This window comes from Pogona vitticeps, chromosome 9 (genome assembly GCF_051106095.1).
Source record: "Pogona vitticeps strain Pit_001003342236 chromosome 9, PviZW2.1, whole genome shotgun sequence".
NCBI classification, from domain to species: domain Eukaryota; kingdom Metazoa; phylum Chordata; class Lepidosauria; order Squamata; family Agamidae; genus Pogona; species Pogona vitticeps.
The window spans coordinates 21,256,468-21,268,783 of NC_135791.1; the positions used below are offsets into that span (position 1 = coordinate 21,256,468).

At 42.9% G+C, this 12,316-nt stretch overlaps 1 protein-coding gene across 1 annotated transcript in view; it reads right to left on the bottom strand.

Moving 5' to 3' along the window:
* The window catches only part of LOC110089612 (uncharacterized), a 31,733-nt gene that overhangs the window by 5,916 nt on the left and 13,501 nt on the right, over positions 1-12,316 (bottom strand). Inside the window, exon 6 of the mRNA XM_078379980.1 lies at positions 1,957-2,041. Within this exon, the coding sequence (XP_078236106.1) occupies positions 1,957-2,041 (85 nt within the window). The remainder of the gene's footprint in view (positions 1-1,956; positions 2,042-12,316) is intronic.

A 12,316-nucleotide genomic window follows, 5' to 3' on the forward strand; every position in this document is an offset into this window, starting at 1 on the left:
CTGAGGCTAAAAAACAAGTTTCCATGAAACTTGGCCTAAAGCTAAGGAATTTTCATTGTCACCCAAACACATTGAAAGTCTTCAACAGCTCATAACTACTATGGAGAACTTCCTCTTAAGAATCTGTGCTGAGGTGCATTGAGGGTTTAGGACAGTGTTTTATCATGCTAGCTAACAGAGATAGTCAGATACACACAACAATGTGAATGTAAGGACCAGCCAAGGAATCAAAGAAATGCAGAGTAAATATATAGAACAGTGTTTCCAACCTGGGGGATTTAAAGAGGGCCATGAAGTGTTTTCGGGGGGGTTGTGGGTCACCTTAGATGTGTCGTTGTTGTTTAGTCATTTAGTCGTGTCCGACTCTTCATGACCCCATGGACCAGAGCACGCCCTTCAAGATGTGTTGTAGCCCTTCTTAAATATTTTTTTTCTTGTCCTTTCAGAGTTTTTTGCAAACGTGGCAAGAGGCAAAAGGTGACTTAGCTATTATAAAAGGGTATCACGATTCGAAAAAGTTTGGGGAACCATTGATATAGAAGCTCATTGAAACTGGTCTTTCTTTGATGTCCTCTTTCCCAGGATGTATCCTAAAGGAAATAATTCCTTTGAGCATCTTTGAGTTACTGTATCAGGCAAAATTCAAAGAAACAAAACAAGACAAAAACATTTGACACCTTAAAAACTATTATATTTCAATGTTAGCTTTCATAGCTACGTCCACTTCATCAAGCATATGGAAACAAAATGAAATATTAAATGAAAAATCATTCATACTAAATATTCATTGGCTCTTGGATTATGTAGATTTACATGCAGTAACTTGGCTTATCTTGTTTAAGGGCTCTGTTGTAAAAATTCCTCAGGAGACAGAAAACTGACACCAAGCCTGGGCAAAGATGAGGAGGGAGAGAGAAGGGAGAGGAGGGGTGTGGGGAGTTTTTGAAGACTGGGGATTCACTTAGAATGAGAGAAGGAGAGAGAGAGAGAGAGAGAGAGGGAATATTAAATATAAAGGTGAAAAAAGTGGCAGAGGAATCGCATGTGTTACCATAGTTTTTACTTTGGGGCCTTGTGATGAGAGATGGGCTTGGTAGTTGTGAAGAAAATAACAGTGGCAGTAGATAACAGCAGAAGTATTACTGTTGGTAGTGACTTAAGAAACCTAGGCTTATATTCAATCCATTTATATGGGTGCCCATCATGCGTATAAATGTTATCTCAGCTGTTATCAAGTTTTCTTTTCTAAATGATATATTATTTCCCCCAGGAGATCCGGAAGAAACCTTTTATTGTTTTATGATTCCATTTCGCTCATGCAGGTTGCAAAAGGTTTACACTTCTAAGGAATGGCCGCCTTTCACTGAAATGCTATATAGAAACTACATAAGAAAATATGCTGGCTGTAAATTTATACCATTGCTAAATTCTAACGTAAATGGTTATATCTTAAAGTTACGATGAGGGGGATCTCCTCACCTTAACCCATGAAAGCCATCAAGGCATTCCAGAGCCTCAGAAATCAGTCACATCTCTGTCTATGAAACGTAGCAATAGTATTTCCAGGGAATTTTTCTTGGCTGAAGCAAATCTGATCTGCACATCCCAATCTGAGGAAAGGGGGCTGACATTTTATCTTTTTACAAGATAGTTTTACAAAATAATATATAAATAGTTCGGAGTCCTCCCTTTCCCTTCATTGCTCCCTAGTTCCCTTGGTGGCTTTGCAAGACACAAATGGCATCACCTTGCATCATATGAGGTCCTGAATGTTCCCATATCCATGTATTGTCCCAGATGACCCTTTCCTGTTCATACCTGCCATAGGTGAGATGATCATTCCAAAAATGATATTTTTACGTTTGTGAAAACATGCAATAAAAAAAATTTCCAGGACGATGAAAGGTTTTGAACCCATGACTCAGAAAAGACTCCCATCCCAAGGCAAGTACTCACCTGTAGCCATGACAGTAACAAGAAGGCAGATGGGAAGGAAAATCTCCATGGTATTAGATCTTTGTACTCTAAGATGACCAAGGAACTCTCAACTGCTGCAAAGGCTCTTGTCTCTGATGTAGCTGGGGCTCTGCTTGCAAAGAAAGCTGTCAAGCACTTTCCAGCATGGAGGAGGAGGAGGAAGGGGGAAGAGGAGGCGTCGAAGCTCTCCACTCTCTTTCTTGTCTGCCCATCAAAAGGACGGAAGCCAAGTTATGGCACTGATGGAGCAATTTCCCAAGATGAGCTAATGGAAGTTTACGTAGCCTTTCATTTCAGCTTTCAGGAAACCAACTCTAGAAATCGTACAGCCTAGGAATCACGTGGCTGAAGGCAGTCTGGTAAATGTGTGGGTCTTTCAAGGCGGATTTGAAAAGCAATAGGCAGCTTTCTGGTCAAATTGAGCTTTAGACAGATTTGCAAGATTGTCAGCTGGACACGAATCCAAAGTGTCACAGGTGTGTTCTTCCTCTGTCACTCATGAAAGCATCTGATAGAGAAGAGGTTCCAAGCCTTGGGTTCCCAAGATGTTCTTAGACTACAACTCCCAGAAATCCTGGCCAACACAGCTAGTAGTGGAGGCTTCTGGAAGTTTTAGTCCAAGAACATCTGGGGACCCAACGTTGGAACCATTGTGGTAGAGTCTTGCATCCCTTGCTGATGGTTGTAGATGGCTTGGAAGAGGTCTCAGATGTTTCCATTGAAACACGGTCTTCCAAAGAGGTGAGGGAGTACATCGCCCTGTTGAAATGTTCTTGGGTGAAATTATCCAAAGGAGTCGTACAAATTTCGTTGAGTTGGGCAAATTTGGATGAGGTTTTGAAAACCGGTCTGTTCAACTTGGAGCCATGAGTTTTGAGTACAGGGAAAGGTCAGTGGAACAGTGTATTTGATTTGAACTTTTTAACTGGCTTTTAGCAGTGGGTTAATTCTTTTGAACATTGCTTATTTTAGGGAGTTTTATATTGATGTACGGAAGTGAGAGCTGGACCATAAAGAAAGCTGACCACCGAAGAATTAATGCTTTTGAATTGTGGTGCTGGAGGAGACTCTTGAGAGTCCCCTGGACTGCTAAGAGAACAAACCTATCCATTCTGAAGGAAATGAACCCCGAGTGCTCACTGGAAGGACAGATCCTGAAGCTGAGACTCCAATCCTTTGGCCATCTCATGAGAATAGAAGACTCCCTGGAAAAGGCCCTGATGTTGGGAAAGAGTGAAGGCAAGAGGAGAAGGGGATGACAGAGGATGAGATGGTTGGACAGTGTCATCGAAGTGACCAACATGAATTTGACCCAACTCTGGGACGCAGTGGAAGACAGGAGGGCCTGGCGTGCTCTGGTCCATGGGGTCACGAAGAGTCGGACATGACTAAATGACTAAAGAACAACAACAATTTGCAGGACATCTATATTTATTCATTTTAATGCCATGTACCTCCCATCTTCTTGCCACAAAAGAAGGGAAATGGAGAGGAGGAGCTCACAGAAAACCATACAAATGACAACATGACTTTACAAACTAGCCTGGGTCCCCCAGCCACAGCCCACCACTTTCTTACACTGACTCAACAGATCTCTGATATTTTACCCTTTTTGTAGGAAAAACAATCCTGTATAAAAATATTCCTTGGAACATCCTGCTGCTTGGAGAAAGGAAGAGGTGATGAACGTGGTGGCAGGGCAGGAGAAGCTTAGAGGTCTTCATATGGGGAAAAGAGAAGAGCAAAACTTGTACTTTTTTAAAATGAAGTTAGTAGAATGGGACTGTCTTAAATCTCAGTGGCCAGAACTGCCTTCTTTCTAAAGAGGGTGCAATCCTAACCTTCTTTATAAAGCGGTGTACGGACATAACTTTGGGCCCCTGCTGTGGCACGCCCTCTCATGCCAGTGGCTTTGAGCCACTGGTATGATAGGGCATCTGTATATATATATTTATTTAGTTGATTTTTATCCCACCTATCTGGACCAACGGTCCACTCTGTAGGGGATTGTCCACTGACTGAGGGGCCCAATCCCATGACGGGCTCACTGGAGCCCATCACCAATCTGGCCCTTTCTCAGATGTCTAGGCCCTCCATGTTTATTCTGCTTTTTCACCCCGTGTTGGCCATACAGGAACATAATGGACAGCTCAGTAGCTTAGACCAGTGGTTCTTAACCTTTGTTACTCAGGTGTTTTTGAACTGCAACTCCCAGAAACCCCAGCCAGCAGAGCTGATGGTGAAGGCTTCTGGGAGTTGCAGTCCAAAAAACATCTGAGTAACAAAGGTTAAGAACCAGTGGCTTAGGCAACCGGCTGCAGAGCCAAAGGCTGGGAGTTCGATTCCCTCTCAGTGCCTCCTTGTCAGGGGCTGGACTTGATGATCTAGAGGGTCCCTTCTAGCTCTGCAGTTCTAAGAATATTATAATGTTCAATACAGGTGGTGGTCTAAGATCCCCTTCTTTCCCTTCCTTGGGAACTGGGAGAGGAAAGCCTGCTGTCTTCCCCACTCTACCCACACTTGATACATCTATTTCCTGGTTGGCTCAGTTCCATTTGATCCATTATAAAAGCAGAAAGAACTTATTACCAGTCAAGCCCATATTTATTTTATAAGCTTTTCTGTCCCTCATTCTTGCTTCTCCTCTTAAATTTGTGTTTGCCATTGCTTGAACACTTTGTTTTATTTTATTTTCCTGCTTGATCTTCCTCACCTTCCTTTTTAAGTATTACCGGCAGATGCCCCATAACTCTGTTGCTAATACATCGATGTTTAGAAAACTGGCCCTAAAGACTGATCTGCCCATCCAAGCTTTTCCATTCCTGCTCTAAATCAAAACCAGTGCAATGTCATAGGATACCAACCCTTCAACAGTGCTCATGGGGGCGGGCATGGTGGAAGAGACATGATCCTGGCTATTGTCCAGGGGATAATTGCCCTGTAATGAGAGATGGAAGGAATCAGACCATTAGATGCTTTGCAGCACTTAGAAAGTTTTTTAAAAAAATAATGTTTGCAAGCTCCCTGTTATTCAAGGATGGGGGAAGGTAACTCTGCGCACATACAATGGTGCCTGCAGCCAAACTCTACATTACAGACAACCCATCATTCACAGAGGAAATTCCTAAGATGCTGAAAGATGGTTGATCTTCTGCATTTAAGCTGGAGCATGGTTTGCATGTATTAGTACTTAGTGGTGAAAATCAGCCTGAATTATGTCTCTAGTACACTACCCAGCAGGTTTGAACTTTCAGGACAGGCTGTCTGTGCAGTTTGGCTCCAAGCTGGTCTTCCTTCCCATTTTGATTATACGGTGAAAGTTGGGTACGGCTGGGCTGGCATCAAGTCCTGTCTACTTCCCCATCAGGGGATTTGGAAGGGACTTTAGGGGAGTCGATGATTCTAAACAAGGTGAGAAGTCGCTATCAGCTAGAAAAGGGGAAAGGCCGTGTGTTCCCCAAAGATTACATAGATGTAAATGTGGGCAATACCCTTTACTGGACCACTAAAAATCAAACCAATTGCAAGCTTTTGTGGAGAAAATTACAGACTTAGCCGAAGCCCTTCATGGACAATGTTGAAAAACTGTACACGAGAGTCTTAAAAAAAATGGTAATACATTTCTGTGAGAGTTGATATAAGTCCTCTGAGGCTGCGGTCTCAAGCACCTCCATAGCATGAGAAAGCACAGAGAATGACTTGCTTGTAAAATGCTGAGGAAAGTTCTCTGTGTTTCCCAGAAATGGAGGCGGGAGAGAGGCCCTGCTTCTAAGGAAGCGGCTGGCTGAAGCTTTGGTATGTATGTGTGCAAAAGTAGTAACCAGGCAACTGTGTGGGTGAAAAGGGAGGTTGGAATTTGGTAGTGTGCAGTGTTCTGCTAATGTTCAGCAGCTAAACAAACAATAAAATCTGAATTGTCCCTTTGCTGAACTTAGAATCTGCCTTGAGTCTCTCCCTTTGAGGGAAATTTCACAGCAAACCAGCCAGATTGGCCTCCCCACCCTCGGCCTCCCCAGCGGGCCAAGAAATTCCTGGAGCTGTACTAGAGAAAAGTCACAAATAAGTTCTGCATGCGCATCATCAACCAGGCTATCGCGCAGCGTACAGAAATAGAATAGACAGCATTGTTTGTGCTAAAGGAGTTAGCTGCGGAAGCTTTTCTGAAGACTTTTCTGCATTAGAAGTTTGACTGGAAAAAGCAAAACACCAAGTCAGATAAAATAATAATCTTAGAACTGCAAACCTGGAAGGGACCCTATGAATCCAACCCCTGTCAAGGAGGCCCAGTGGGGAATCAAACTGCCAAACTGTAGCTCCACAGCCAGAGACCTAACCCACTGAGCTATCCAGCATCCTGAGCAACTACCTTCCTTCAGGCTGTTGAGTCTCCACCCTGGTCAATGGATCTGCTTTTGAGGAACGTCCATTGGGACAAGAAGAGGGTCATTGTCCTTCAGCAGACGGCCTCCTCCAACTTCATAGCTCCAGCTTGGTAGGCAACACACTGGAAACGTCAGCTTCATGTGAATGCTGCCACAGTAAAAACAGACTTTTCTGATCTTTGAACGAGAATAATGGGTATTTCCAAAGTTCCCCCCTGACTTGGGCATGGGGCTGCAGATTGAGTCCCAATAAGCCTGCATGTGTTCCTTTGCCCCTGTATCCCCAGCTGATTAGAATGTTTCTGCCATCTCCTGTCAGTTTGTGGAGATGGTTCTATGGTTTTGCCGGCTTGGCCCTGTCTGCCATTCGCCCAGGCCGTTGACTCCTCCTGCCTGCCTCCAGCCAGGGAGCCACCGGGTCGGAAAGCAGAAAGGAAATTCCTGCAGCAAGTCTGCACAGACTGAATCTGGTGGCCTGCTCATCATCATGAACGACAGCTGTTTTTCCTCGGAGGCACATGGATACTGGCAGGGGAGTCCCAAATCCTGAACTGCAGTTGGAAACTCAAAGATGGTCCTCGTAATCTGGAGTTCCTGAGCCTTTTAACAGTTTAGTGACCAAGACATTGAAGTCCCAGCACATCCAGACTTCAACACATCTGGAAGGTACCACATTGAAGAGGGAAGCTGTGGGTTTCTTTTAAGTCAGCTTGGTGGGCATGATCCCTTTTGCGTTTCAGAAAGAAGATGGGGACACTCATTTCATGCTGCTGCTATCACTACCTCCTTTTCTTTCTCAAATACAATGGTGCCTCGCATAGCGATGATAATCGGTGCAGCAAAAATCGCTGCAAAGCGATTTCGTTGCTATGCAATTTTAAAAAGCCCATAGGAATACATTGAAACCCCTTCAATGTGTTCCTATGGGCTTAAAACTCACCTTAAAGCGAAAATCCTCCATACGGCCACCATTTTTGCTGCCCGGTAAGCAAGGAATCGGCGTGAAAACACAGTGGGTGGCCATTTTGTTTACCCGGCAGCCATTTTGGAACTGCCGATCAGCTGTTAAAAAATCATCGCTTTGCAATGATCGGTAAGCAAAACAGGGTACCAATCATCGCAAAGCTATTTTTCCCCACAGGGAACATCGCAATGCAATCGCAAAATTTATTTATTTATTTATTTATTTATTTATTTGATTTATACCCCGCCCATCTGGCCTAAAAGGCCACTCTAGGTGAAATCTTCATCGCTTTGCGGTTTCGTCGTTAAACAGGGCGCCCGTTAAGCGAGGCACCACTGTATACAGGAGGAAAGGTGGGACTCTTTTCCAGGTCTCTCTGCTCTCCTGATCATGATCTTCCTCTGCCTCTGTGCTTGGAATAATTACTTTTTGAGATTTCCCAGAATTCTCTAGCTAGCATGGGAGAATTCTGAAAGCTGGCATCCAAAAGAAGTAAGTAATAATAAGCTCGGGTTCCAAAACTTCTTCTGCGTGTGTCTGAAACTTGAGACCTTATTCAAAGATCTGGTGCCAGCATGAACTGAGCAGCTTTCTCCCCTTATGACTAGCAGGAGAACTTCTCTTATTAGCTAATAAACCCAAAAGCTAAAGAAGGGGAAACTGAGAGAAACATAAGTTTGGATACTTGTTCTTTGAAGGTAAGCTTGAGATTCTTTTTCTTCTAAATCCCTGTGTTCTCATATATGCAAGGGGAGTATTTCTTTTATTATTATTATTATTATTTCTTTTTTAATACAAAATAAACCTACTACCACATGAAAAAACAATACAAAACAATAAAATACAATTACACATATGCTCCCAGCAAGGGGGGTATTTCTTTAGTTTTTTAGGGTTTGCCAGAAAGTCAGTGGTTGACGACCAAGGGCCTAATAATGCTGAATTTCTCACGGGTGCTGTCAATCTGCTGTGCTCTTAATTTCATAAAGGATAGGTATTCAGGTCATATCCCACCTGCTTAGGAGCCATACCTTCCACCCCACAAAGCAGTTGACATCATGTAGAGCCATAAAGTTTTTAGACTATTGTTCCCAAAATCCCTTGGCCAGCATGACTAGTATGGGAGATATACCCAAAAAATGAACTTTTCCAGACTCAGATCTCCTATCCTGATTTTCCCACAGGACGTGGTTTGTCTTTATATGTCCTCCAATGATCCACAAAGCACTTTCTGTGTACCCAGAGGAATTCTCCTTTATTTCAGGCCTAAGCCTGATATTCAGACTGGGTGCTGGGAACACCGTCCATGTGCGTTCTTGTTTCACAATTTCTCCCTCTTGTATTTCTTGGCTTGCCCTGGGGCAAACTGGGAGCAGAGAATGGTTCCTTTGTCAGCCTCCCAGCATCTCTGTCTTATGACACCAATTCAGAGTCCATTAAACTCCTTTCCTTTTCCACCCCTTCTAATCTCCTTTCCGCCTTCCTTTTCTTTTCCACAGTTATCCATCGAAGCAAAGCATGCACCATCCTTTAGAAGAACTCTGGCATCCTTTCCTTCCCCTGCCTGAACTAGAGACAGTCTTCGTGGTTCACTGAGAGACTTTTATTTAGATTTTCCAACTTTATTCATTTTCTTTCATTTGTCAGAGCAATGGGAGACACACACACACACACACACACACCCGTGGCTCAGACTTTCCCACAGAATAGTTCAGCTTCTTTTTTTGGTGCCGTGGAGCTATCCCTTGTGAAGGTTGGCTACCCAGAGGCAAGGAGGAGGAGCTGAGGTGTTGACTGACCTCCAACAGCTAAGGTGGGTGTGGAACTTGCTTACATTTGAGCAGGGTGGGGAAAGAAAGGGATGACAAGGAGAATAAAGCACGGGGGGGGGGAAGCAAGTGCTTTCGTTGGACTGGGAAAGAGCATCCATGTTGGTGAGGGTGAAGAATTCAAAAAATTTCATATCTGGTGTGTTCCCTTCCCTTCCCTGCCTTCCTCTCCTCTCCTCTCCTCTCCTCTCCTCTCTTCTCCTCCTCTCTTCTCTTCTCCTTTTCCCTCCCCTCCCCTCCCATCCCCTCCCCTTCTTTTGCTAAAAGCACTTTTTTGGGCCAATTCCATCAAGGAATGACTGAGGAAGAGGAAATCCCTCTTTTGGCTGCAGTCAGATGGCAGGAAATGCAAAAAAATTCAATCAATCTGGAAAAGGCCACTTTGCAAGGTGTGATCTCCCTTAAAATAATGCTTCCATCTGCTAGAGCAGTGGTCCTCAACGTTGGGCCTCCAGATGTTGTTGAACTACAACCCCCAGAAGCCTTCACCACCACCTCTGCTGGCCAGGATTTCTGGGAGTTGAAGTCCAAGAACATCTGGAGGCCCAAGGTTGGGGACCACTGTGCTAGAGAATCACTCCATCCAGCCCCTCAAAGGAGTAGCCCTAAAGCTGGACCAAAAAGGTAACACTTGGGCATGGATCAGGTTTTAGCTAGAGCACTATGCTCCATACATCACATGATTGCCAGGAAATAGATCGCATCGGACCACTCCAAATACAGTCCAATATGTAAGCCATATCTCTGTGTGGTTGCTAGTCAGTATGAAGTACACTCAGTGATGCCTCAGATAATTTCCTGCCTGAGGCAAAAAGAAAGCAAGATGGTATCACAGCAGATGTCACTGTGAGCAGAGGGTAGGGTGGCAAATATGGTTTTGTGGGTGCAGTGGAACAGCTCCGTTTTCCTCTGAACTTTTAGGGGCTACCTAAGAGGCTGAACCCTGTTCTCAAAGGATGCCTTAATAGAAGTATAGCCTCCAAATCCCATGAGGCATTAGTTCCTCTCTATTTGGCATTAATCAGGCTTCATCTAGAGTATTGTGTCCAGTTCTGGACACCACACTTCAAGAAGGATGCCAACTAGAGCAGGTTCAGAGGATGGCAAGAAGGTTGATCAGGGGACTGGAAACCAAGCCCTGCGGGAAAAAACTGAAAGACTGTTTAGCCTTAAGAATAGAAGACTGAGGGGAGATCTGATAGCACTTTTCAAATGCTTGAAAGGTAGTCATTTAGAGGAGAGGCAGGATCTGTTCTCAATCATCCCAGAGTGCAGGACATGTAATAATGGGCTTAAGTTACAGGAAGCCCATTATCAGGAAAAACATCTCAACTGTTAGAAGAGTACATCAATGGAACCAATTACCTTGGGGGTGGGGTGGGCACTCCAACACTGGACACATTCAAGAGAAAATTGGACAACTATCTGTGAGATCTGCTTTGATTTGGATGTCTGCACTGAGCAGGGGGTTGGACTCAATGGCCCCTTCCAACTCCACGATTCTATGGTTCTATACATTCAGCACCTTGGATAGCAGTTTCAGAATTTGGTCCTATATCTGAAGAGGGTTTGACCTGCCAGCAAAATAGGATTCAATGGCCTCCTCTGGTGTAGGTTACCTCTTAAAATCATTTGTTTCCTGCAGCACAGAGTTTATTCACTCTGAGGATTGTTAGCTGGCATACTTTTCTTTGCTGATGGCTTACTGAAAGATACAGAAAGGCATCATTATTCCTTGGAGAGAAAATGTTCTATGAGCTTCTAGATGCAAAGCTAACATATGCTCTAATTGGGTCCTTAAATACCTATAATATTCATCCCTGCAGCCAAAGGTGCAATAATCAGAGCATTAAACCCCAAGCTTTGTTTTCTTTCCAAAGAATGTTTTATCATTGTCCTCGGTTATCCAGCATGTATGCATAATGCATACAACATAGTCCATTTATTGGTGTATAATAAACATAGTGCATCTCTTAGGAGTCCATATGATGAATAAAAGATCAAGGAGTATATCAAAAAGTTCAGCCCAGTTTATTCAGTGGATTCACAGATAAAACATTAGTTTCTTTTTAGCCTTGCCTTTGCTAACAAAATAGGAAATAATGGCCATCACCTATTATTTGTGATGTGTTCATTCCAAGTTCTGGCTATTTAATTTAAAAAGAAAAAAGAAAAAAAGGACACAAGAGAAATAATGTGATAAATCTAAAATTTGCTTGTGGTGTAGTTTAATTTAGTGCAACGAGTTTAATTGTTTCTAGGCTTCACTGATTTTAATCTCTGATATCATTGTGTTTTATTTGAGGGTTCTGTTACAGCTCTGAACCCACCCCCTGATCTGATCTGGAGGTCACTTTGAAGCTTCGGAACATATCTTGATTTTTCCAAAACAATGGGTACCCCATTCAGCTCTGTTCAAGTCCCAGATCTGGGTCTAATTTGAAAGTTTCCCATTGACTTGCATCAGAAACCCAAATAGTTCTACTGATGTAGAAAGTAACTTTTTTAAATTACATCCAGTTTCTTACATAATTGTATTTTCTAGGTAATGATATAATTCTGTGTTGTACCTGCAAATACTGAAAGAAACAAATTAGCCCACACTGCATTTGGCATTTTGCAGATTTTTATTTTATATATTACACTTTATGCGTGTCAGTAGGACAGTGTTCAACTGTATAAGAGTACTCTGAAAGGGTGAATAGAGTGCACCAGTACAAACATATAAAATACATAAAATAACTGTGGATGAAAAATGATATAAAATTACAATCATTACATTGCAGAAAGACCATTTATTTTTCAGTTTGCCTCCACTGAACGCCAACCAAAAATAATGACGTCTGGGTAGATTATAACAAGAATAAAGTCATCAAAATACATTCAAAGCCATGAAAGGGGTACCATGTTTTATTAAATGGCCATAGCAAAGGATTAAAAACTTAATAATTAAAATAAAAATCTTCCAATTAATTTCAAGATGGCCAAGATCCTTTTGGGATTTTACAGCAGTGAAACACAAGCTACATAACTTTAGGGAAGAGATTTACTTCGTGTGTAGATAACAGCACCATCTGTAATGGAGAGATTCCCTTCATTCTGAAAATTTGAGTTTTGACACAAAGTTTTGCCACACACTCGACATTTTGTGCTGCCTGCTTAGC